The sequence below is a fragment of the Antrostomus carolinensis genome, unplaced genomic scaffold (genome assembly GCF_000700745.2).
Source record: "Antrostomus carolinensis isolate BGI_N321 unplaced genomic scaffold, ASM70074v2 scaffold23988, whole genome shotgun sequence".
Lineage (NCBI taxonomy): Eukaryota > Metazoa > Chordata > Aves > Caprimulgiformes > Caprimulgidae > Antrostomus > Antrostomus carolinensis.
In genome coordinates, this window is record NW_010333972.1 from 7,348 (window position 1) to 35,011 (window position 27,664).

General features: G+C 45.8%; 1 protein-coding gene across 1 annotated transcript; it reads right to left on the reverse strand.

Moving 5' to 3' along the window:
• Positions 1-98: 98 nt before the first annotated feature.
• Positions 99-26,875, reverse strand: LOC104529692 (peroxidasin homolog; the record flags this gene model as incomplete). Its single annotated transcript, XM_010174068.1, has 20 exons — positions 99-197; positions 522-615; positions 961-1,075; positions 1,812-2,020; positions 2,642-2,776; positions 3,224-4,727; positions 5,963-6,120; positions 7,273-7,381; positions 9,349-9,505; positions 10,784-10,896; positions 12,329-12,487; positions 14,073-14,189; positions 14,338-14,610; positions 15,279-15,448; positions 17,006-17,123; positions 20,004-20,173; positions 21,762-21,833; positions 23,367-23,438; positions 26,486-26,557; positions 26,804-26,875. Coding segments are annotated over 20 exons (3,988 nt in total), but the record flags the coding sequence as incomplete, so codon positions are not given.
• Positions 26,876-27,664: the final 789 nt, after the last annotated feature.

The window sequence follows — 27,664 nt, forward strand, 5'->3', positions numbered from 1 at the left end:
GAGGTGTCCCACCGCATGCTCAGCAGCACCACATTGATCCACCTCTTGGACTCCAGCCCAGAACAAACACACTGACCTTATACAAACAGCCAACATGGTCAACTTGTTCTCCATTTGTCTCCAGTCTTCTTCCACTGCTGTCCGTGTGTGCTGGTGTTCCGGTGATGCCACCTCAGTTGGTTCTCTAGTGCATTCATCTGGTGGGAACAAAAAAGCAGCAACCCCGAGTCTTCACCATTGCAAAGATAATCTTTAATCTTATCCCAAGTAAAAGAAGAAAGTTCTGGCTCAAGTTGCCAGGCTCAAACTTGTGTTTTACCCTACAGTTGTAGAGGTCTGAGCTCACAGAGCTCAGCTTCATCTCTTCTCTCCCTACTCTTCTGTACCTGCTACCAGTTCCCTCTGATCGGAGGGTTGCTCTTGGCTCTGGAGGACACAGAAGTTGCAGAGGTTGCCCATAGCAAACAGCTAAATCTTGCTCCTGGGGCATGGAAGACAAACATTGGGGCACAAAGTTTTACCTGTTTCCGTAGGGAAGCAACTGTCTTCTCCAGTTCAGCCACAAGGGACTCAAGATTCTCTCTGGAGGGAGGGCTTGGAGAAGGTACCTCATTTCTGGGGTCAGGGATAAAAAGTGAAAGGGATTATGCAAATGTCAGCTTCCTGGATGAGAGAATCATTCTGCTTTCTCCAACATCAGCCTCCCAGTAAGCATCAAAGAGAAGGGCCCGACAGCCAGATTCACCTGCCAAGAGATGCCAAACGGCCACTCAGCCCAGATATTTAAATATCAGAGTCAGGCTCTGCACTAAGTGTTGGAGGACTTTGTCAGAGCTCTGAAACACCCCTGACCTCCAGACCTCTGCAGATCACCAGTTTCAAAGGGCTAAATGCACTGAATTATTAAAACCTTTTCTTATGTTTCATAAAAGAGAGGTAACAGAAGCAGTGATACTCCACCTGGGGAAGGCAGGCTTATGCTTGGCAGGGTTTTCCTCTGGGTAGCTGAAGCCAGGAGACCTCTTGCTTCGGAATCGCTGAGAAAGAGCCCTGAATTGTCCACGTGTCCGGCAGTCTTGGGAAGGAAGGGAAAGTCTGCAGTGAGCACTCGTGGTTAAAGCAGAACCACGTTGATTGCAGGCAGCACAAGGCAGTGCTGCCCTCCTTCACCATCCACTCCTGAGACATCTCTTACGCTGGAGGGAAGGAGGCAACAAAGGTGTGGAACAGGGCACGGGTGGATGGATTCCCATGTCTCAGCTGGACATCTGTACCCAGACTCCAGCACAAAGGGACCGTGGTAGGGCCTGTGGTTTCATGGGAGAGTTTTACCAACTCCCAAATGAATCTGTAAAGTGATACATGGTGGGGATCACCATGTCTACATCCTGTTCCAGTCTCTCCCCAGGCATGAGCTATTGGCTGCTGCCAGAGACAGAAGCCCTCAGCTACATGGACCTTCGGGCAGATTCAGTGAAGTTAAGAGGCTTCCTAGAGAGGTGGTAGATGCCCCGAGCCTGTCAAGTGTTTAAAAGGCATTTGGACAATGCCCTTAATAATTTCCTTTAATATTTGGTCAGTCCTGAAGTGATCAGGCAGTTGGACTGCCTCCCAACTGAAGGTCCCTTCCAACTGAAATATTCTATTCTATTCTAGTCTGTTCTCCTCTCCTCATCCATTTGCTGACACATTGTTCTCATGGTGTGGCATGAAACCAGATCCTGGCATTTCAAATAAGTTGATGGCACGGGACAAATGCCACCCAGAACCATCCCCACATCAGTTGGTGCTAGAGCAGCCTCCTTCCTTACCCTCACAACAGTCCTGCCACAAACGGAGGTCCACCATGGGAATCTCTTCACAGCTGACCATGCCCTGTGGGTACGATGAAACCTGGAAGACGTCCTTCTGGAGCTGCTGGATGTGGTCACTGTTGTCACAAATGACACGAGCAAGGGACGTCTGTCTGATCTGAGTCAGCTGCGCTGGTGTGAAGACTCCAGGATTCTCATACCAAAATCTACAGTGGGTTGTAATCACAGCATGGCTCAGGAGTAGGAGGAGAAGATTGGAGAGGAGAATAGCTCTCCTACATCTGTGTGGCAGCACCTACACTCTTCAAAAGGAACTTTTATTGTGGGTGTGAGGTGGCTGTGAACACAGACTGTCCCTTTTCTGAACCCATGAACCCCTGTGAGCTGCTGGTCACCACCTGCAGGTACAGCCTCTTGTAGGGAATCCTAAGGCTCAGACAGCTTTGCTGTAGCAGGTTGGGACATGGGTGGACAATGCTCCTGCCCTAAATGCATCACCAAGCAAAGACGTGTCTCATCCACACAAGCAACAAACAGGAATTAGAAGAAAGCTCCTGTGGACATTTTCTAGTATTTTAAGGAGACATTGGGCACATCCTCAAAGGTGCCCAGTGTCCTGAGGTGACATGAGAACCATTAAATCAAGAAAGAACACATTGACAGTAACTGTGGCAAGTCCTTTTGCACATGCACCGGAGAGAGGAGACTCTTCCTCATGTCATAAGACAAGAAATAATAAAAAATTACAGGTTTTGTTCCTCCCTGCAGAGAGAAAATCCCCCCCAAACAGAACAGCAAAGACTTTGTGTTGACGTCAATGATAATACCTATCTCCATCTCTCAGCCTTCTGAACTGCGTCGTTAAGAGACACATCAGTGTTGGTCCAACTCTGGTACCAGGGACAAGATCCTCCACCATCAGTGCTGGAAATAGGTCAATATTTTTGGTAGTTCCATATAAACTGCAGGATAACAGATATTAAAAAAAAAAGTAGTTAAAATACTAGCCAGGAGTGGAGATGATATAAATCTGTTCCCATCACAGGAATCTGGACAATATTTGTAATGGTCTTATCTAAAAGACAATGAGATAAAGGCCTGCCTTGGGAAGAGGCAGCCAATGCAGATAAGATGCAGTTTAGTCTCACTGGAAAATAGCTCCAAGGCTCAATCTGCTCCCAAGCTACACCACAGCAGCTCCTGATGACATTCCACTCAGAACCAGACTGATCACTTGGAGAGATCTCATTTGTCTTACCCCATTCTTAAACCACAGCTATGACCCTATCTTAACATCTGTGGGTAGCAAAATCTGGGCAGCTTATTTGATAGGTGTCCTGGGAAGAGCAGAAACTTTTCACTGGCTGATCTCCAGTGATTTTGATGCCTCCGAGTCCAGGCTACGGTACCTCCTGAGTTTTTCCCTGATCTCCAAGTTCTTTATCTCATTTCTGAGGTCCTCAAACTCCTGTGCAGATGAGAGGTTGCAGAAGACCCTGAAGTCATTGTAAGGTGGGATGCCATGATCTCGCCCTCTCTGGATGTTGATAGCGGCCAAGTCCAGTGAGACAGAGTGTGCCATGGAGAAGAGTTTCTCCGTCAGCTCCATGTTGAGGAGTTCAGAGGGGACCCGCATTTTCCCAGGAACCCCAAACAGCCCACGGAGAAGGGGGTCAATCCCACCCTCCTGGGTGATCCTGAAAGGGGAGAAGAAGGCCTTGTGCAGGGGAACATGGCCTTGACGGATGGGCTGGAAGGTTTCGTTCAGTCGGTACAGGATGGGGTTGATCAAGGTGTGCCCGAAGCGGAAGGCAGCAGTGGCAAAGGCGTTGAGAATCCCCGCATTGATGTTGGGGTTGTAGCCTTTGTACTCACCCAGCATCTTCATCCCAGCTTCCCCGAGGACCTTGGGGAGCCACTGGGCATAGGTGATGTGCTGCATCTGGGCACCCACAATCTTCCGTGCTTCATGATACAGGAGGTCTCCATCCCAGTGGGGATTGAGGGCTGAAAGCTCCATGGCAATGCGGTTGTGCTCCCGGAACCAGAGTGTGTGCATGGCCGTGAGACCCAGCTGCTCGTTGGCACGGTGGTCTCCTGCCAGGAAGCATGGCACAGGGCTCTCGTTCTCATCTCTCATGCACTCAGTGGGTGGTCCCACAGCAAAGGGAAGGAGATGTTTTCCTGAGCTGGGTACAACTTGCCCTTGCTTCAGCAACCCATTTTGGCTGCTCAGATCCCGCAGCTCCCGTGATTCCTGCTCTGTGCTACCGTAAACATTGGAAGCATCGATGTAAGACGTCAAGTGGTTGATCTGCTCCCTGGCATAGACCGAGTTCATCAGCAGGGAGGTCATCCCGCTGCCACACACGGGGCTCGAGCGGACGAAGAACATGCAGCGCCCGTTCCTCACGCGGGGGTCGTTGGCAGGGACCGTGATGGAGAAGCAAGGTGGGTCGTTGCTGCACACCTCGCTGCAGGGTGCTCCATCTGAGAAGCGGGACATGCTGATGGCTGCCACTGTCTGGTCCATGTCGTGGTCCAGAAACTGGCCCCACTGCATGAGCATGTGTGTGAATTGGTCATCAGGAGTGATGGTCTCAGTCCCAACCATGGCGGTAGAGACAAGGCGGGGTAGAGGAAGGGGTAGGTCCCTGGCATCTTCTGCCAAGGAAAAGCCCCGAGGGAGGTTAAATCCATTCTGGTAGGCAGGTTTGAGGAGCCTTTGGAAGGCTGTGAGAGATGCACCCCACATTGGGTGCTGGAGATTGTTGCAAGATCCATCATGGGTCCTGTACTTCTTGTGGAAGCAGATATCTGAGCAGTTGGGCGTGCGGCGGTGGGCAGAGCAGCCCGATAGGTTGGCAATCATGTTCAGGTAATGAGGAGACACCAAGTCATTGTACCGATAGCCTGTGAAGGTAAAGACAAAGCACCAGGTCACACCATGACTGCTGTAGCCATCTGGTTCCTACCACCCCATGTCAGGGCTCTGTGTGAAACCACTACTGGGATTGTCAGGGTGGGCATGGTGGCCAGGTCTCTGATCATGGTGTTGCTAGGCAATTTATGGAAGGTTAAATGAAGCACAGGATGGTGTCAGGCCCACAGAGAAGAAAAGAAAGGGAAAAGTTGAGTACAAACTGCGTGGAGGTGGAAAGCAGAAATGTTGTGACTGCCAGACCAAACTGTGGAAGTGGTCTTGGTCTCCATCCTGGGTTTATTTTACAATCACTACAACCTCAAGCACCATCAACCATCCAAACCCTACGTGATGAGCAGCAGGGAAGCTGTGGGTGACTGCCAGGGTGCTACGCCACGCCAAAGCGCTGAATAATGCTGCGCTGTGCAGATGCTGACAGGACAACGAGGAGGAAAGGCTGGCAGTCCAACCAGCCCAGACAAGACCTGCAGCCTGGAGAGAAACTCCTCACAGCCTGGAATACATCCAGACAGGAAAAAATATGTATAAGCCCCAAACGTACATGCCTGCTACAGGATAACTCACACGTATAGGTAGAAACACGCAGTGTATGGGAATGGCTGTTGTGTATAGAAGAAGTCCCAGCTGGCAAGCTTTGGCATCCAGCTGCTGGATGCTTGGACCTCAGTAGGTATTCTTGGTGTTGCATTGCTTTGTTGCTTGCTATCCTGCCTCGATAAAAGGAACCTGAGTGACTGGAACCCACCTGAGCTTGTAGCTAAGAGATCAAAGTAGCAGAGAGACAGAGGAGTGATGTCCCCCTTCCTCTGGAACAGCACCCAAAGACAACAGAATTTTCAGCATTTTTCTTGTTGCCACTTAGAGGGCAGGAGACATCTCTGACCATGCTGCTGAGCAAACCTCAGGTCCACAAAGCTCTTCCTTTGTGAGTTAGATGGCTAAATATTTTTAAAGATTAGGGCTTTCATAGCAAGTCCAGAAATCTTTACAAAATGGGGAACTGAACAACTTTCCTGAGTAACCACAAGACCAGCCCTCTGGCTGTTATGAAAACCATGAGATGCAAGAGAACGTTGCAACCCAGACAACTCATTTCTTGACATACCCAAATCTACATTTTTTTAAGCTTTCTGGATGGCTACACATTGCTATTTTAATTGAATCCTCCGTACAAACTTAAGAAGAGAAAGAAAATCTCTCCTACCTGTGACATTCATATCCACGATGAGACCTTGTTGCACATGTTCCTGAATCAGTTGCAAGGTCCTTTCAAAGATCTCACCTGCCCTGGCTGTTTCCAAAGTGTAGGGGTCTCGGGGGTAACGGAAGAGAGCCAGCAAGTCATTGGGCGTCTTGGGGCGTCTGTTTCAAAGAATTAGAAGTGAACATGTGAACATTAAAATTAAAAATAGACTCTGTTCAGAGCAAGGAGACCCTGCAAGCAGCAACCTCTTCCAGGGTCTAAGCCTGGTCTGATGCTTCACCCCCAAAACTAGCGCATAGGAATGACGTGGCTTTGCATATTGCAGATGATTAAAGAAAGGATGGTTTTTTTCCTTGGGAAAACACACATATTTAATTTCCTCACCATCTCTGTTGGGTTTTTTTTTTCTGCTCTAGTAATTTATTTTTCACTTTTCAACAGCTGAAACCCAGAGGTTTGGGGCTTAACACAAATTATCTGTCTTTCCAATAAAAACATGTGTTGGGGTGGAAGAGGAGGGAATTGCTACTCACTCAGGACATGAGGAAATGGTTAGAATGATTCTGTTATTTCTGGTCACCCAACACAAAGTCAGTTGTGTTTATAAAATTATTGTGCTGATTATTTTCTTTTCTCTCCACTGTCTCTGAAGTCAACTCCAGTTGACAAAATGTACGTTGCAGATATTATAAGTGACACAAGAGGTGATATTCAAGCCTGGTGGAAAGGAGGCTGAGAGGAGACCACCTTGCTCTCTACAACTCCCTGAAAAGAGGGTGTAGAGAGGTGGGGTCGGTCTCTTCTCCCAGGTAACAAGTGATAGAATAAGAGGAAATGGCCTCAAGTTGCACCAGGAGAGGTTTAGATCGAATATGAGGAAAAACTTGTTCACTGAAAGGTTGGTCAAGCATTGGAACAGGCTGCCCAAGGAGGTGGTGGAGTCACCTTCCCTGGTGGGATTTAAAAGACAGGTAGATGAGGTGCTGAGGGACATGGGTTAGAGGTGGAATTGGTAGTGTTGGGTTTATGGTTGGACTCAATGATCTTAAAGTTCTTTTCCAACCACTACGATTCTGCGATTTAATGTATCAGATTTTTCCAGAATCCCAAATGCCTGTTATGAAGTTCTATCACATCCTTACCCCTACATGGTACAACTTCAACCTCCAATACCCAAAACAATACTAGAGCTTTTATTTGCAGATTATCAACAACAACAACAAGAAAATACATTTGAGAGAGCTCCATTCATTGCCCTTTTAATCTCTTTTCTGCTTCAAGGCTCAGATCGTGGCATTTCACACACTTACTTGCTAAACAGCTCAGTGCGTGTTGAGTTGATGGCGTGGTCCACGCTGCTGATGGCTTCCCGTATCGACGTGGCTACAAACGTGTCACCGCTCCGACCAACATCCGTGGCTTTCCAAAGCAGAAAAAATAAAATAAAATTAAAAAAAAAAAAATTATAAATTTACTTTGATATTAATTTGTCTTCCAAGCTCAAGAAAATCTGTGTATCAGTACAAGCCGCGTAGTAACTCGACTGCAAGTCAAACTCTGTTTCCATTTGCAACATAAACACCATGAAACTTTTTTTTTTCTTTTTAAAATCCAGATATTCTGAAGAAGAAATTAATTGCCTGAAAAACAAGGTGATTTTTTTCAGGAGATGGCTGTGGAACACATATTCCGAGTTTGCTCCTGTACAACTCTGCAAATAAATGTCTGGTTTGGTCAGTGGTTAAACTGGAAAAAGAAAAGGTAAAAATCACAGTGAGTTAACCCAAAATAATGTGATTACTTCCCACCTTCCCACGAAAGAAACTTCTAAAAGCCATGAAATTTATTTGAATGTATGGCTCATCTGTTAATTTTCCATTTGTGGAACACTTCCAAATTCAATACAAATTTAGTGTTAACACCTCAGATACATCATTTTAAATAATAATAAAAAAAAAACAAAAACAAGAGAAAGCTGTTGTTTGAATACCTTCAGAAATAAATACATGAATTCTTAAAAAATTACTACAGAATGCATTTTTTAAGTGAGAGCCTTTGTCACAGCTGAACAAACCAGCTCCCGTTTGGCCACCGGCCTATGCAATAGCCAGCTGGAAAATGAGGGACCAATCAAGAGTAAATCACAGAAATTATCTCAGGAGTCATTTCAAACAACAAAGGAACTTCAGATTATTCTCAGCTTCTTGCATACAATCCCTGTAGAGAAAATAATAACAAATTCACCTAATAAGCAACCCACTGTTCATGTGTGCTTGAGGAACAGTCCTCTACTGACATTTTTAACCTGATTGCTTGCCTTTGATGTTTTTCCCTCGTTAGTTCTTCCTTACGCTGTAAGAAGAACAATTTCCACACCTGACCTCTGGTTTGACTAGCAGAGCAGTGTTACTCCTCTTTATTCATGACAGTGACAATGTCGTTCTCCTCCTCCCTCCCCTGGTGTGTGAGGTCATGGGCAGATGATGACTTGTGAGCATGTTGGCACATTTTAATAAGTTTCGGCAGGTCGAGGGAGGTGATTCTGCCCCTCTGCTCTGCTCTCCTGAGACCCCACCTGCAGTGCTGCCTCCAGTGCTGGGGCCACCAACACAAGAAGGAAATGAACCTACTGGAGCCAGTGCAGAGGAGGCCATGAGGATGATGCCAGGGCTGGAGCAGCTCTGCTGTGAGGACAGGCTGAGAGAGTTGGGGCTGTTCAGCCTGGAAAAGAGAAGGCTCTGGGGAGAACTTCCAGCAGCCTCCCAGTACCTGAAGGGGGTCCAGGAAGGCTGGGGAGGGACTTTGGCCAAGGGCAGGGAGTGATAGAATAAGGGGTGATGGCTTGAAATTGGAATAGGGGAGATTGAGATGAGATGTGAGGAAGAAATTCTTTGGTGTGAGGGTGGTGAGACAGTGTCCCAGGTTGGCCAGAGAAGCTGTGGCTGCTCCTCCCTGGAAGTGTTGAAGTCCAGGTTGGATGAGGCTTTGAGCAACCTGGTCTAGTGGAAGGTGTCCCTGCTGATGTCAGGGGGGTTGGAACTGGGTGAGCTTTAAGGTCCCTTCCAACCCAAACCATTCTATGATTCTCCTTCCCAGCAGAGGCAGTAACCACTCACACGCCAACAGCTTGCCTGGTAGGAGATGGTTTAAGACACCACCTTTGGCTTTGCAGGGAACAACTGCAGCTCAGCTGAGAAAAGAGTGAGGAGCAGCCGTGAAGTGCATGGGCTTAGACAATAGAGTGACTCCCATCATGAACCTGTCTGCAAAGAAGCTGAAGAAATAACAGAGGAGTTATCTGTTCAAAGTATAGGCGCCAACACAGCATAGACCCTCCTTACAGGAGAGCAAGAGAACATTCCAGAGGATCACAGGAGATGCCCTACCGGTGATGGTGAGCTGCATAGCACTGGAGGTGAAGCCAAAGGGGTTTCTGGCTATGCACTCATATCTGCCCTGGTCAGCCACGCCGAGGTCTTGAATGGAAAGGGTCCCATCTTGGCTTATGTGGAACTTGCCACTCTCTGTGATCTGGATACCCTCCTGTTGCACCATCAAAAGACAGAAAACATGTCAGGATATGGAAAGCTTCCCATCATCCCAGCCTTTAGCCTATTCAGCAAATCCACAGACTGATGCAATGAAATAATATGGCCACCAGATGTTAGCATTGCTCTTCCAGAGAAACCAGAAAGCCACCCAAGGACACCTGTTCCTGCCTGGACCCACTGTGAGAAGGTCCTTGCTCAGCTCCTTCACCCTGGTCCACCTCCAGGCATTCACTGCAGGGCACAGACACCCCATGAATTTCACTGCACGTCCTACAGACAGGCTGGCTGTGCCCTGATGTTGTCTCAGAAGTTTCCTGGCACATAAAAAAGTCTAAAAGTCTTCAGTTTTGGGACAACCTGAAACTGATGGATTTTTGATGGCCTTGAACTGTAGACACCAGCTTTTGCTGGCTCTGGGCAGCACCACTGATCAAAGTGCTGTGAGCAGCAGCTCGTTCAAACTCTACCTCAGGTTGGTGGCTTCAGGTTTTACTTTTTTATTCTCCTATTTCTTAACCCTGCCCCAATCTCACGCTTACTCTGCTGCCCTCCCAGACTCTTTTCTTCTGCTCCCAACCATTGCCTGAACCCCAAGGCAAGCTGCAAGGTCACCTCCCACGAGACCTCTGCAGGGTGACTGAAGCTCAAGCATTTTCCCCTCTAATTTGTTCTGTGCCTGACTGTGCTCAAAGGCAGGGCAGGTCCCAGTGAAGGTCACATGTGTTGTACTACAGCACAGCAGGAAAAAGTCTGAAGAGCTTCATCTAATGAATTCTTGAAAAGATGAGCCAATGCTGCAGCGTGACTATGAGCAAGTGTGGATTTGCCCCACCAAAGCTGGAGCCAACCGGCATCATCCAGTTCCACCAGTGGGAATCCTGGAAATAAGGACAGACTACTCAGAAAACAATCCATTTTCAGGGTGTTGGGGTTTTTTTCCAGGAATAGTTAATCAAACATTTCTAACGTCCTGGAAAGTCACTGGCTTTAAGTTATTCATTTGGGAGGAAGAACAAGAAAAACCAGGAAAATGCATTGCAAGGCTTCAGGGCTGAGAAAGAGCAACATTCTTGTAGACCATCAAAACCCCCAAATCAATGGAAATGTTGCTCCTTAAATTTTCATCAAACACAATTTTTTCCACGTGTATCACACCAACTGATTTAACTAGTTGAGCTGGGAGAAATGTTTAAGGAGAAAGTTGTTTGATGTCCCCAGGGAGGAGCCATCCTGCTTCCCAGTATGTCAAGTCCATGATATCAGCTCTTACTTTGACCCAGGTTATGGTGGGCCGTGGATCTCCTTGGGCAGCACAAGTTATAGCAACGTCCTGGCCCGTCTCTGCCACCACGTCTTGGGGGGGATGAAGGAACACGGGTATCACTGTGCAACAGGGGGGGGAAAAAGTCACAAGTGCAAGAAAAACATCAAGGAAAATAGAGAAATCTGTGTGTAAAACATCTCAGAATGGGCAAACCAGAGCTGCTGGGGCTCTTTCTGCTGTGGCAAGTGCTCTTCAAAGGGGTCAATTTACCCTCCATAATTTATATACATTATTTTCTGCTCCTGTGGGTCTCTACTTGGGACAACTACATGGGAATGTGCCAGGTTCTGTGTCATTTAAAATCATTAATTTAAAGGTTTTCTAGAAAAGATGCTCCAGTTGAAACAAGGATGGTGAATTGATTGAGGAATTGTCGGATGAGGGTCTCTGGCAAGGGTTAGGTCAGATTAAATAACTATATTGATCTTGTTGGTCTTAAAATATTCTGTGAATTCTGTGCTTAAAGAATCACTAATTTAATCTTTCGAGATAGTTTCCTTCCCTCCAGTCTCCCCTTAGTCAAATTCTGCCATGTTTGTGAACAAGCAGGGACGTTTGCTTATTTAGAATGATTATTTATACAGGAACAAAAAAAAAAAAAAAAGCAAATAAAACCATGAAAGTATTCTTTTGTCATTTGTGTTTTACAGAGGTTTGATTTTAGAATATTTAAATTTAAATTGAACCTATGACCTGGTAGCTAATATTTAAGATAAACATATCTGGAGCCTGAGTTAAATCTTCCTGAGAAGGAATCAGGTTTTTTGAAGAATATTTCATTCCTAAAAGAAGGAATGTTAAAAGTCATTTTGTAAGAAAGACAAAATTTAAAAATAATAATAATTAAAAAAAGATTACTAAGAATTCAGTTAATACAATTTTTTTGTAAATTCTCAGACAAAAAAATCCTTTGTTTCCTTTCCTTTCCTTTCCTTTCCTTTCCTTTCCTTTCCTTTCCTTTCCTTTCCTTTCCTTTCCTTTCCTTTCCTTTCCTTTCCTTTCCTTTCCTTTCCTTTCCCAAAACAATTTGCTTAATAAGGACTCCCAAGTACATTAAAGGGCTTTATTTTTAACTCAAGAGCTCATCTGATGGGCGTTAAAGGTCATTTCTGATGACCTAACCCTGCCCTAGAGTTTATTTGTGCAGATGCCAACGATACCATCCCGTTCCTGGACGCACCAGATGAGTTTTATTCCCATGATTATACTTTTTTCTAGACAATGTGATAAATTTTCAAGGAAAACTGAAGCAGCTTCTTCTAATTTACAAATCTTGGCACTCTGGAAACCTCTTTAACGTTCCCCACCAACTGATGGAGCTCTCGGGTTAGACATCTGCTCCCAGACAAAAGCAAAATCCCATCCCATAGGAACCAGGACAATTCCCTGCCTTGTCAGACACTTTTATACCATATAGAACATTATATACCAAAACATTAACTTAATAAACCCATTTTCCAGCCCTTATTTCCCACAGCCTCACCAACTTACCTCGTGGAGTCACCGACAGCTGGACCGGGAGGGTCCTCACTCCGATGGCACTGATGGCATGGCATTCGTACTGGCCTTGGTCATGCAAAGCCACCCTCATCACCCTCAGGGTACCCGTGGAGAGGATGCTGTGCCTCCGGTCATTCGGCAGTGGCCCACCTGGGCAAACATGTAGTGTGAATTGTTAATTGGCTGTGAGATTTCTCAGCCCATCACTGGAGGTGTTTGTGTGACAGTCAAAAATTTCATTTCCTTCCCAACTTGACATCAGCCACCCTGAAATACCATCTTCATCTTGCTAAGTGAGGAATGAAACTGATGTTGCTCTCCCCACACCCAGGATCATGACTGAGTTGTCCTGTCTAAGCAACTGGAAAGGAGCTGGTAGCCTTTTTCTTTCCTTTAAGTCTTTTCTTAGTGCAAACAGCAGATTTAGGGACACCTGATGGATAACAAATCTGTGTTCAATTATCCCAACTGGCTGTTTGATCAAATAAATGGAAACATTTAGTATTGTCTTTTTTAATTGGGTATTTTGATTTTCCTTTTGTTTGGAAACTGCATTGTTTCAATATTTTCTCTATTTAAGGAGAAAAGTGGAAAATTAAAACGCTTTACCAAACCCAAACAAAATTATTAGAACTTCTTAGTTTAGTGACTTTTTTAAAAAATATTCCTTTTTTTTCCAAATAAGGGCTCTATTTATTCATCCCAAATACCAAAAGGAATCTGAATCCTCCCCACACTGTCAAAAGTGGCTTTGAGAATGAGTGATGCTCCATCACTTCTCCTCCTCTTGTCTTGCCCTTAACATGACTTCTGTGAAAGCACCATAAAGCCTGGTTGATCTTTGGATTGCTGAGTGATCTATCAAACCTGGTCATAAAGCAGTTATTAATCTCACTTCTTGTCACTGTCACACATCTCTAAGGGATATCTTCTGATATCTGGGCAGTGGAGGAAAACAGGATAAAGGAGATGGAGGACATGCTGGTAGAGGAGAATTTCAGCTGGTTCTTCTTAACTCTGCATCAGGGCTATTGCTGTGGAAGGTGCAATACAATAGCCATGAACTCTCCACTCCACTAAACCATTAATTATGGCTTGTGAAGCATAAGGAAAAGTTGGAGTGTTTCTGGGCCAAGTGTTATTGGCTTCTGTCCCAGAAAGTGTTGGATGGGATCAGCTCAGCGGAGCCAGCGCTAACAATCGTCCAGGACTTTAAAAGTTCACCACCACCTGTTGGCCCAAAGTGGTTTTTCCTCAGCTAAAAGAAGCCTCAGAGGTGTGTCAGTGGTGAATGGTGCTCCCCTGCAACACGCTCCCCAGGAGGAGCAAATCGATTATAATGACAGAGAGCTGGTACATGGTGATGCCCACCAACTTGGAGTGTCCAGACCTTGCCGTTTCAAAGGAGGTAGGAAGCCATTGCAGAAAGAAGTTTGAGGCTTTCCATGGGTTTCATGAGTTTCATGTGCTGATGAAAAATGGCACACTCCTTCCTTCTGACACGATGACTTAGTGTGTCAAAGACCTAGGAGGCTCCCTCCCTCCTCAGTGCATAACCTCATCCTTGGTGATGTACAACATTTCTCCTAGAGTGACTAGGTCTGTGCTGATCACCATCTGTCCTGTGTCACCACTGCAAGTCATTGCCCTGGACCAGCAGCTTGGCTGTTCTCACCTACACCCCGTGGATGGTGAAATGGGAGAGAACAAAACCGGGAGTCAAATGAGGTAGTACCTGCCCTTGTCCAGGCAATCACGGGTGGAGGGTGACCTTCAGCAGAGCAGAGGAAATCCACGCTTTGTCCCTCAGTTACTGTCTGGTCAGTAGGGATGAGGAGAAACCTGGGAGAATCTGGAGGGGAAAGGAAGAACTGAGCAGCAGGAAAATCTCAGGCAACAAGCTCGGGTTAATTCTCAGTTCATGGAAGCAGAACCAGTCACGGGGTTTAAATACACCTTCTGTGACAGAGCACAAATGGCATCAGCCTGGAACTCCTCACCTTGCACTATGATCCTTGCTGTGGCCTGGATGGATCCCTCGGTGTTGCTGGCGTTGCAGTTGTACTGTCCCTGGTCTGAGAAAGTGACGTTCTGAATGAAGAGTCCTCCAGAGCTGGTGATAGCAAAACGGGAATCCTGCGGCAAAGGAGAACCTGTGCCAAGGGTCCAGCTGATGCGAGGGTGGGGGTGACCAGAGACCCCACACTCCAAGGTGACGCTTTCCCCAATCAACACTTCAGTGTTCTGTGGCTGGATCACAAAAGTGGGCTTGGCTGGAAGGAAATAAGTGCTTCAGAAAACAGAAACTGTTGCCTGCTCAGTTAGGAGCAGAAATTGCTTGGACTTCTCATGCAGCCCAGCTAGCAGTCACCTGGCTCTTCTCTGACCTCCAAATCCTCACTGTGAGCAATTCCCCCAGTGCTACTTCTTCCTAACACCTCCACATCCCAGTCATAGAATCATAGAATCTCCTGGTTGGAAAATACCTCTGAGATCATTGAGTTCAACTGTACTTGTCCACTACTAAATCACATCTCTGAGCACTTCATCTGCCGGTCTTTTAACACCCCCAGGGATGGGGACTCAACTGCCTCCCTAAGCAGCCCATTCCAGTGCCTGAGAACCCTTTCAGTGAAGAAGTACTTCCTGACATCAGTCACTTAGTTCTGGAGGATCCCTACCCCTGTGTCCCCATCACCCTTGATACCTCTGCACCCCAGAATTCATCCCAGCCCCAAATTACTTTCAGTCTCTAAACCCCCAGTTTCTCACTCCCATGAAGGAATCCCCTGAAGCTCAGACCACACTATGCTGTTAGTCACTCTCTTCCCCAGCACACCAAGAACATCTTGGCACATCAAAGCCAGGACTGACTCTGACTTAGCTCCACTCCCAGCCCCAACCCAAGTTGATCCTTCAGGGGGTGCACAAGGCTAATTACATGGGGTGCCAAAATAGCGCAGCACGACTTCTTGTGTCTTGACCTCCCCAGCTATGTTCTTGGCCATGCATTGATAGACGCCTTTGTCCGACTCCTTGGTATTCTGGATCATCAAGGTGCCATCTTGCAGCAGGTTCAGACGGTTGTCATCTTTCATGTCAATCTTGTTACTGAAAAACAGCCACAAACAGGAAAAGTATGAAAGGAGTAAAGATGGGTGGTCTTCCCCCGAGCTGGGGGAGCAGAGGGGCTTGGCATGCATTGCAGTAAGTTGAGGTTCCTTGGAGCTATTCTGAGACTTCATGAAATTTAGAGCAAGAGTTACGATTTACAGCACTGAACTTCAGCTCCAGCTCTGGTTTACTCCCTGGGTGAGCTACTTTTTCCTCTCACCACTGATTACAAATGACATTTACAGCCCATCAGGAGAGCACACTGTTCCCATGCAAGGCCATCATTGCTATTGTCAGGCATCTCGTCCCAGAAAGCTTGTTCTCATTATTTATTAAGTGCAAATATAATAATGAATTAATATCATTAATTGTGTGCAGCCATTTCTATTCAAACAGGCTCAAAGGCCTCTGGGTCAACAAAAACCTCTGAGCAAGTCACTATGAGATCCCAACACAGCTTGGACTCTAACCCAACCCGAGAGTTGTGAAACATCTTCCTTCTTTCTACAATGACCTGCGACTCCTGGATCCCAGCCTGTGGCAGGAGGTCCCACTGCTGCATCCCATTTGTCCCAGCATGAAGGAATCTTGGATGGCTGCAGATGATTGAAAAGGGAGAAGAGACTTCTCTCCCCCTAGGACAAAGGCTGAATGCACCATGCAAACTAATATGCTTGCTGGGCATTTATTGAATTCCCCTGATGGCTCCTCACTCTAGTCATATCTCGTTTGCAGAACATTTATTATCATTACCCCTTTTCCAATGCTATCTTTGGGAGCCTGCCAGCATTTCCCTAACAAAACCTTCCTTCCAGGGGGACTTCACTCAGCCATAAACTTTTGTTCTGTGCTGAAGCTCTGCCTGGTGGGGAGTTAGCCTGGAGCAGCAAACATTGATCATTTTTATTAATAACCAAGCCCTGTTCAGGCTCCCACAGACCTGAAGCTCATAAAGCAGCAAAGTAACTTCAGTTCCACAGTGGGCAACTGCTTGAGCACAGAGTATTTTATTGTGTTGGCATCGAGCATAGCTGTGGATTTTCGCAGTGGTGTTGTATAGAATGATAATCTATACGTTGCTTTGCAAGGTCTGTCTTCAGTGGAGTGCTGTGATTTTTCTCTTTGCAAAAAGCCATTCCCTCAGCACTCTGGGCCTTTAGTGAGAAAAACTCAGACCAGAAGCGTTTCAGCAGTTAATAAATGGCAAGTGTGGTGTCTTAGAGCAACATGAAATACTAATTTTATACATAATTTTTTTTTTCTGATCAAAAGACAATTGTTCTCAGCCTGCAGAGGATGAGGATGTTTATGGGAAAGTTAGAAGCTTTTGGAATCTATTACAAATGCAGATGAAATATTTGTAATGCAGATGAAAACACCACTTGGGTTACATGGTCACCATTAAAAGGAAGGTAACTCCAACCCATGGATTATCCAATTTATTTTTATTTTTTTAATGTTGTATGAAATGGCTTTTGTAATTACAGGCAGCTACTGAAGAACTCGGTGCTTGAAAACCTTTGCTACTCCCAGGGCTCATTGTGTGTGACTTACTTGTTGTGCAGCCAAATAATGGCAGGCTTTGGGTTGCCTTCTGCCCTGCAGGTGAAATAAACGGTGTTTCCCAAGAGGACGTCGACATCGTGGGGTTCTGAGGTTATGCGAGGCCTCTCTGCAAAAGATGGTTTTAACATAACCCAGTCTAGAGCAGCACAAATCCACCTCCAGCCCAACTGGAGTGTCATGGGTAACACAACATCCATCCTGCAACCCCCGAGCAAGCAGGTACAGCAGAGCCCTGGGTGCAACAGCATCTACTCAGAGCCAACCAAGACTTCTCACCAACATCAACAAAAACAGTGATATCAGGGAGGGAACAGCATCGTTCATCTGAGCCCGAGAAAAGCTCAACATGGGCCAGCAATGTGAACTCACAGCACAGAGGTCAATAACCTTGTCCTGGGCTGCACCTAGAGCAGTGTGGACAGCAGGTGGAGGGAGGGGATTCTGCCCCTCTGCTCTGATCTCCTGAGACCCCACCTGCAGTGTTGCCTTCAGTTCTGGGGCCACCAACACAAGAAGGACATGGACCTACTGGAGCCAGTGCAGAGGAGGCCACGAGGATGATCCAAGGGCTGGAGCACCTCTGCTGTGAGGACAGGCTGTGAGGGTGGTGAGACACTGGAACAGGTTGCCCAGAGAAGCTGTGGCTGTTCCTCCCTGGAAGTGTTCAAGGCCAGGTTGGATGAGGCTTTGAGCAACCTGGTCTAGTGGAAGGTGTCCCTGTTCATGGCAGGGGGGTTGGGACTGGATGAGCTTTGAGGTCCCTTCCAACCCAAACCATTCCATGATTCTATGAAGTGGCTGTTCCTATTGCCAGTGTGCTGGGCAGGGGATCAACTCAAGAGTTGGTCCCTGTCTCCCCCACAATAAGCAGAGAAGTCAATGGCATCCTCACTTGGGTTATTTTTCTGCCCCTGGCATCCTGCTGCTCTCAGCAACCACCTGCTCCATCTGACCATAGTGCCAGCTCTCTGCAAACCACAGCACTTCCCTTGCAACAGGATTTCATTCATCATGTCCCTAATTCATCAAGCCATCCCTAGTCAGCCAAGCCCTTCACTACGTGCTTCACTTCAGATAAACTCAAGCACTAAGCAAGTTAAACATGTAAAGGATGTGCCAAAATAGGAATTTATGTGATCAGTGCTTCATCTTGATTCAGCAGAATACTCATCTGTACGCTCACCAGTAATCCAGTAAAACCATCTGGATTATTTATAAGATTAAGTGAGAACCTGCCACCTCTTCCAGTGTGCTCTTCTTAGAACACAAGGCAATGGTTTAGCAACCAGCTTCCACCATGCCAGTGCAAGACCAAACCCACCACAGCCCCATGGTACAAAATGCTGATCCAGCACAGATTTGCTCTGCTGGTTCACATCTGCTGAGAAGTGCTGGGTTCACTTGATGCCAGCAGCCTTCCTACTGCCTGGGCTATCAGCTGCCTGCATCATTAAGAGCTTTGTGCTAAATTATGCATCATTTGTCTTCTCCAGCTGGCACAATACCAGCTTCAAAGCCTAATGCCAGCAAAATCTTCCCACCAGGTGCTCTGGCTAATTTAACAGACATCCCACTGCGTGCCCATGCCTAAACCAGAACAAATTCACATTAACGGCTGCACCGTGTGTGTCAGGGACAGCTCATTGTGTGGCACATCCGTGTGCAGCTGGTCCCACTCCATGTGTCCCCAGCTGCTTTCTCTAGACCTTTCCTATTCCTCCCTGTCCCTTGAGGTTACAAACCCATTGGTGTCAGTTCAACTCTTTGTATGGCTGTGCCCTAAATTAAGCTGTGAAATGGTCAAGATTAAAATAATAATAATAATAAAATCATAGAAAAGCAAAATGCAAGGGAGAGCTCTTCCAAATCCAGCTGATGTCACACATCTGGCTGACAGCACAGCCATGCACGCAGCTGGGCTGGCATACCCGGGAGGGATGCTAATAGCTGGCTTGGGTGAGTGGAACATCTCAAACTGACTCTACCAGGGAACCACAGCCAACGCTTGTGCCATCCTCCACTGATGCCTGCACTTAAAAGTCAGAGTTTTATCTTTTTCTGTGTGAAATACTGAACTTTGGGATATTTCAGAAGAAAATCTTTCATTTCAAAACATCACTTTTCAGTGAGAAATTATCTAAGTTTAAAGAATAACAGCTTAACAAACACCACACATTACCACAGGCAAGCAGAGCGTTCAGCACATCTACTCAGAGTTTACTTTGGTTTTCAGTTGTGTTCCCAGCCATTGCAGCTCTCTCAGTGTTCCCCTTCTCTTCAGCCTAACGTGGGACATTTCTTCTGGTTGCTGGTTTAGCCACTGACCACAGTAGGTCCTTTACTGGCCCTATGCTATCTAAAAAAACAAGACATCTGCCAGCCAAAACAGAGCTGCTTTCAACCTGACATGATTGTCAGTTTTCTCTGTGCTAACCTGATAACTTGTGTGACACCACTGGGACTTTTCAGCAGTAAAAGGAAGGAGAAAGCAGGATGCCAGGACAGGGAAGAGGGAGGAAAAGGAGTGGAGGAAGTCACTTGGTTTGTTCAGCCTGGAGAAGAGGAGACTGAGAGGAGATCTCATCATGGTCTAGAACTTCCTCCCAAGGGGAAGAGGAGGGGCAGGCGCTGATCTCTTCTCTCTGGCCACCAACGAATGCCAGGAGCAGAGGACATGGCAGGAAGATGTGGCAGGGGAGGGTGAGGTTGGCCATGAGGAAAAGGTTCTTGAGGCAGAGGGTGGTGGAGCACTGGAACAGGCTCCCCAGGGAGGTGCTCATGGCACCAAGGCTGACAAGATTCCAGCAGCATTTGGCCAAGGCCCTGAGGGACATGGTGTGAATGTTGGGCTTGTCCTGTGCAGGGACAGGAGTTGGACTCCATCATCCTTGAGGGTCCCTTCCAACTCACAACATTTGATGATAATATGAAAGCCCAACTCCACAGGTTGGGGGAGGGGCTGGCAGAGGGGTCTGACTTCACTCACCGCAGTTAAACTCTTGGGTGGTCAAGGTGACGATGGATCGCCCATGCAGCTCCCGAGGAGCCTCACAGGTGGCAGCTGTCTGGATATTGCCCTGCTCAGCATATTTCTTCAGCAGCTCAGCCAGCCACATCAAGTCACAGTCACAAAGCAAAGCGTTGGAGTCCAGTCGCCTGCAAGACCAAGGAAAAAACAGTTCAGTTCCCAGCTTCTACCTGCTGCCTCCTTCTCTGGGACACAGGAGAAGGATCACCTGGCTGTTCTTCATAGTATTTAAGTATAACCCAAATTAAAATCTGAGATATTCTATTCCCACAAGATTTAAATAGGATGCTTAACCAAATCTGAAGGATTTTGTTAAAAAAAATAAAAAATTAAAAAAAAATAGCATTACCCATCAGTCATTCTAGTTTCAAATGAAAATTATTCTGTTAAAGTGGATTATGCATTTTTGGCTTAACAAGGCAAAAAGAGACACTGAAATATTGCTATTTCCCACCAGGGTGGAGATTTCAACCTTTATTGAGTTCTGGAAGAACAGCAGATAACGCTGCCTCTATCAGAGCTTTCCACACTCTTTTACTCTTAGCTCAAAATTCTCCCCCTTGATTTTAATGTGCATCAGATTCATCTCTCTCTGCAACCAGCTGTGAGAGGCTGGAGCATTTTTTCAGGATTATAAGAACTTTTATTACTGTAACGTATGCCTGGACCATGCCGAATGGAGCACCGGTGACCTCCCAGCACACCCATGCCTTTCCCTCCGCTGATCTCACTCCTATGTGCAGTGCTATGCATAAGGATAAATAAAGATTAGAGGAGGATTAGTTGATGCCTCCTTCCCCACTGACAGTTTTACAATAGATGGGCTTGAGCCACTAAAAAAAACCCCAAAAAACAGAAGAAAGGTTTAATGTTTCCAGGGACAAACATTTGAGAATATGAGATTTAGCACAAGACCACGATAGAGCGTTTCATAGACACCCCAGCTTTTCCCTGACACGTGCAGACAACATGTCACAAGTTATTCCCTGTTAAAGAAAAGCAAAATGTTTTACCTGCTTGTAGAAACCACAGAGGGCTGCAGTGAGAAGCACATTATTTTATTGTAGTTGAAAATCGTGGCAGAACACCAAAATTCTTTAGTTTTTGCTCTTTTTTTTTTTCTTTTTCTCTCCCAAAACACATAATAGAACTGATTTCCAGAGATCATAAAAGAGAAACAAAGCAAAGCTCTGGGGGGGTTTAAGCAAGCAAAAAGTAAGCTTAAGAGACAGCCAGGTTATGTGGGAACAACACACCAGGGGATTCCTGCATGGGATGAGAATCGTGAACCTCAAAACCCTTCTGAGTATTTTCAATCTCTAGAAAAAAGCTTTTTCTTTTAAAACTATGATTTTTCCTTCTATATTCGATACTGATCTGAAGGTCATATCTGTCCTGGACTCCCTACATTTTTGCAGGCTGTTTTATGGCTTCAAACTGTGTAGGACAGCAGAGGGTTGTGAGGACTTCCCAGGAATCTTCATTCCTGTGTCATTATTGAGCTGTAAGAAGATTATGATTAAGACACTAGCATGAAGAAAGCACTAACTGGTTAAATCAGCTCTTCTGTCCAATCAAAACTGTTTTATAAACTTAGCAGTGGCCTTAGAAGTGCAACAACTAAAAGCTTTGCCAACCAGGCACATTTTTCCTCAGGTCCTGGCCATCTGATCAAAGATAAACAACTGCTCTTTGCAGGCAATGTTTTTTACTTACAGCCGTTTGAGGGATTCCAGTTGAGAGAATGTCCCTGGATGAATCCTGGAAATCTTGTTGTTGTGTAAGAATCTGCAAGGGGAGAACCCAGGCCAAAATTTTATTCAGTATTTGCACCACACGGATGATCCCAGGTCAAAACTCAGCTTAAATACAAAGGTCTCTCATCAAGATGAAGCTGAGTTTTTAAATTGACTGTGTTTCTTTCCATGAGCTATAGGGATTTCATTCATTTGCAAGAGCAATGCAATATACCAAAGAGGGAAGCGGGTGTGGATTGGAAACGGTGACTCAAGATGTGATGTAACAGGTTTAAACTGGAACCTTAACGTTAATCTGCTTCACGCTCTGCAAAGGGAGGAGAAAGGGCACAAAATCCCCACGGACTGGACCCACCCTATCTTTTCTGTGCCTAGGTCAGCTCCAGTTTAGAAGGGACCTTTTCTCCCCCTTCCTGCAGAAGATACAGAAGTTTTACAAGGGCAGCCACTGAATTAAATCTCCAGCAGAAGACATGAGACAACTCACACCCTAGACTCAATGTGGTTATTAACCCAAATCAACGAGTAAATCTAATTCGGACAACAGCAGCCTAAGCTGGGCTTAACTCTAAACCAAGCCAAGGCAAATTGTCACTTCCAGAGTCTTAACACACAGAGAAGACTCCCCAGTTCTCAGAAAAAAAACCCTGATTGCACTAAAATGCATCAGTGGAGACCAAGATGGGACAATTAACTCTCCATTCCCATAATGGGGGGGAAATTTAGTTATGTCACCTAAAACTCAGAAGAGACCCTTGACAAAAGATAGGCAGCAATTTCAGTAGATAGTGGAACAGGAAAGAAATACAAAAGCAGCACAGTTTGTGTGCAAACATCTGCACACACAGGTGTACAGGAGAGTTCAGCCTAGTTGCCCAGCTTGGATGCTGACAAACCTTCCTCTAAAATTTCAATCCAGAATTTGTGTTGGATCAAATACAGCGACTGAGATCAGCCAGGGTGTACTGATCCAGGTCTGAATTTTCCTAAGGGTGTTTGGATCCCACAATTTTATTCCTCTAGCATGTATAGATTCAAGACATTTCCATACAGCACAGAAGGGTCTGTTGGTGTCACCATGGAGTGGGAACCACCACGTGAACTTTTGTCCTAGTGGCTACATTACTACTAGAAGCAATCCTGGGGAGCAGGAGACATGGGACTTTGGTTCCTAACTGCTTTCAAGGTGGATGTGTGTTTGTCTTGTTAGACTTTCTTCCTTTTCCATCCCCTTTTTTTGTACACAGTGCCCAACAGTGTCTAGTGTTGACCTTATGGTCAGAGTAAAATTTCAATTGGCTTAGACAACCGTAGGGTTTTCTGCAGATTTACCCCTACTTAGGTGGAAACATGAACACAACACAGGAATTTCCTTCATACCCCCAGTAACTCTTCTATTTGTCAAGTATGTAAAAATCTCCTTCTTCAAGGAAGCTTCTTTTTGCATTTCCCTCCATTTTGAAGATCACACTTCATGCTACCAAAACAGTTACACAAAGTGAAGGGTTTTTTTCCCCCTTCTCCTCACCCCCTTACTCACAGGAAAGGTCTCATCTTTACTTACAGCCTTTCAAGTTTAGGCAGGTCACTAAAAGTCTCCGGCTCCAGGCTTTCCAGGCTGTTGAAATGCAGGTAACTGTCACACAGGAAAACACAAAGAGCAGAGTTACAGATTTTCAATTTAAAAGACAGAAGATCTTTCCAGATCAATCCATCAATGCCCACCAACCTGTCACTACACATCTAGGGGCAGATGTGGAGAAGCCAGCATTCACTTTAGTATCTCCACTTTCCACATGCAAAAATAGGAGCCAACACTGGCTTTTCCCTATTCTGTCTATTATTTACTGTCTCTTTTAATAAAAGGAGGACAGATTTGCTCTTCTCTGAAGCCCACGACCAAAACCACCACTGTGAATTGCCTGATGCACTGTTAAGGGTCAGGATGAAACCACTGGCCATGGAGAGCCAGCAGCAGCTGCTCCCATCTGAGCACCGTATGGGAATTTTCCCTGCCTTTCCCCTAGAGCCTTGGCATTCCCCAACACTTCCTTGGATCATCCAGGAGGAAGAAACAGCCTTACTCTGAGGCACTTGTTCCCAACCTTGGAATTGCAACATTTCTGAATAGGATCATGAGTTTGCTGAGAATTTATTTGTAGAAAAAGGCCCTGAACAACCTGATAAAACTTTGAAATTTGTCCTGCTTGCTGCTGAAGGTAGGACAGGAGACATCCAAAGGTCTCTTCCAGCCTCTGATTCTATCAGGGGCTCCCAGTATGTGCATCCACCCAACAAGAGCAGAAACATCTGGAAACAGCTGTCATCAGGCTCTTCTGTTTCTGTGGAGGGAAAGCTCAGTCTCCAAAGACTGAGATGGTGTTGTCAGCTGGATACACTTGGATCTAAATGGCACATTAACATGAAGAGCCCAGTTCTTGCTAATACAGGTTAATATTTTTAGTTCTGCTAAAATCCGAAGTGTGACCTGCTGTTCCTGGGAGACCTGGGAGACCTCCTGCACTGCCCCAGGTCACCCCTTGCCATCTGAGATCTGCAGAACAACACCCCACGATACCTGAGACTCCCTGTACCCCATTAGCTGTGCCATTCACCAGCACAACTGACACGTTCTTGACTTTTAGATGCATTTCGGTGTGGTTTCAAGGTTGCCTAAACTCTTCCCCCCTTTATTTTAAACAAGCATATATTTCACAGCGGACACTGATTAATCACGGATCTACAAATCCTCACTCTGCTATCGTAGCTGACCGCCTTGAGAAATAATTGCCTAAGCCACCACATGGCTGTTTGATTTGTAATGGAAGGATTCATGATAAATGGTCCACTATGGGAGCACGAACCGAGAGACAGTGACTCAGACTCTGCACTGGAGGGCAACCGTGGGGAGAGACACCCGTGTTTTAATAAGTCTCAGATGTTTGCTGTCATTGCTTTGGACCTTGAGGAAAGCATTTGATACTGTCCGTCAATCGGGTTATACTTTTTTCTTGTGGGGTACAGGAAAATGGGGTAGGATTTAAGCAAAGCTAATTCTTTTGGAAGCGTGCCTGCTTGAGATTGAAAACAGATGGGCCTTTCAGAGAGCTGTTTGTTGGTTTTGTGGTTTTGTTGGGTTTTGGTTTTTTTTCTTTTATTCGTGACATCAAGTCTGGAAAGCTCATTGTTAAAATATCACTGTGGCCAGCCTTCTCTCCTCTCTAAGCATAGCTGAGCTGGTATCTGCTTCCTATGTTTTCTCCCAGGTGTCCTTGCTTAGCTGGCTGATGAAAAACCATCTTGTACACAAGGTTGGTAGCACACCTATTATGGAGCTTGCCTGGAACTTCCCATTATACTCTGTTCACTTCTGCTCTCAGCCTGGAGAACAAGCTGGATCCTACCCCTTTTACAGTGAAATCCTTAGTTACATTCCAGCCCTATAGACACTGTCATTTGGCACAACCCATGAATTAGAACAGTTTCAACTTCAGTCCCAGTTCTCCAATGATGCAAATAGTTCCTATACTTCAAACATTCACACTCACACTCTCTCCACATGTATTTATACACACACACATAATAGATCACAACCCCAGCTCATATTTTTATCAGGCATTGGAAGGGGTTGCCCAGGGCAGTGGTGGAGTCCCCATCCCTGGAGGGATTGAAGAGTCGTGTAGACATAGTGCTGAGGGACATGGGTTAGTCAGGGACTTGTCAGTGTTGGGTTCATGATTGGACTCCATGATCTTATAGGGCTTTTCCAGTCTGGGCAATTCTGGGATTCTGTGACTCGCGCATGAAAAATCCAATCCCAGTTCAGAAAGACACTTTAGAAGAGTCAGACCTCAGTCTTCCCATCTCCCCTTGAACATGGAGCACTAAGAGTCAAAACCCAAAACTTCTTTGTTTGAATAAAGAGCACAGATGTGCAATACACAGAAAGGGAGCAAATAAGGACTGCTAGAGTGTCATGGTGACAGGCTCCAGTTGCCAGGAAAACATGCGAGGCTCCTTTCATCCCACACTGCCACACAGCTTGGAGGGAAGGTCCTTTGTTTGTTTGGATCCATCATCTTCCCCTCATTGCAATTTCCAGATGCTTTACAGCATGCAAGCACCACCATCCTTGTAGCTCCCACAAACACCCAACTGCCCCAGCAATCAGCTTGCACCTCAACCATCTATTTTCAGTAAAGATTTATCCAAAGAGAAACTCAAACAGCACCCTCAATTCAAGCAAAGGGCCAGATCCTGCTCTCTGCTCCAGGAGTCTCAGCAGACACAAACACAGCAGATCAGCTGCCTTCTGCTTCAAGCCATCCTACAGAACCCTATCTCCTCCCATTGTAAGGTCCTTGGATGTAAAGGGAATCAGAAGCACAGCTGGGCTCTTCCTATGCTCCAGAGGTTTAGGGTCAGGAGGAAATATGTGGGACATCAGTAGGAAGAGACCTCAGTATTAACTAACCAAAATCAGTACTGGGACCAGCTGCTTTCAAATGAAGTCAGTGGAGTCTTGCAAAGCTGGATGATAAAACAGTAGAAGCCTCATCCTGCTCCTTGCTAAGTGTCTGGTACTCTCCACTACTGGAAACACAGCACTTGGGGTAGAGGAGCCAATAAATCAGCTCCTACGCACAACACATTCAACAACAAACACGGCTCGTTTGTACTTACAGCTGTTCCAGAGAACGAAGCCCGTTGAAGGCACGTTGCTGGATGCTCTGAATTTCGTTTTTATAAAGGTAGCTTTCAAAAGGAAAGGGAAAAAAAAGCATCAGGATGACTGAGCAGCAGTTACGTTTTAAAAAGACACAAGAAACTGCGGTGAAGCTCAATCCAAAGCAGAGCTTTCTGATTGGATTCAAGGGCAATGTTTTATAACTGTGACATTAACATCCAGAAATTGGGACCAGAGAGTCCTTGACGGGCAAACATTAGAAGGGGGCTGTTACATTTCAATGAGGTTAAGAGACTACTTAGCTACCAACTCACAGGTATTTCAGGTTCTCCAGATCTTCAAAGGATCTTCTCACAATTTGTTTTATCCGATTATTGTTCAGCAGCCTGTTCAAGTCAAGAGAGAAACAAAAAAACAACAAACAACTGGTGAACTCGACACATGTGAGACTTTTGGTGTTTGTGTTCCTGGATGCCCACTAAAAAATCCTGCACCTGTGTTTTGCAGAGTTTGAGATTAAAAAAGGGGTTAGCAGATCAAAGTTGGGATACTCACACCAGCTAAGTCCATGAGAAGTCTTCTTGTCTAGAGGTGACAAGTGCTTCCAATATGTACAATGTTCAAAGACTTTATTTTTTGCCACAGTGGTTTTCACCTCAAAGTTAGAATTTCAGCCAGAAAAGGGATGAGGGGAAGGGAGACAGGCAGAAGAAAGGGGACAGGAGGGAGAAATTAAATCATTGCTGCCACTCTCGTACAACTACAATGATTTTTGAAGGTCCACGGTTGTGTTCAACAACGTGTGAGCAGAGGTGTGCAGAGCCAGTTTTTAAGGGTGCAAACACAGTTTAAAATACCAGTTCACAGTGGAGTTACGGGAGTTAGAAAATGGTGAGGCTTTGTTCTAATTACTTTGTATACAAATATGTGCAAATGGAAAATAAATAAACACAGATCTGATTCCTGAGGCTGTTCAGAAACAGCCTCTTTCGATCTAGAGAGCCTCGTGCCAGATTTTAATACAAAATCTATGGACAACATCACATTGGCAGGCAATCTCTGACTTGTATATGCAGTTGCCATGACTGTGCATGCAAATGATGGCTGGTGCCAACGACCAGAAACACAACTCAACCTCCTAATAACCACACTGTGTGCAACAGCGGTACAGCTAC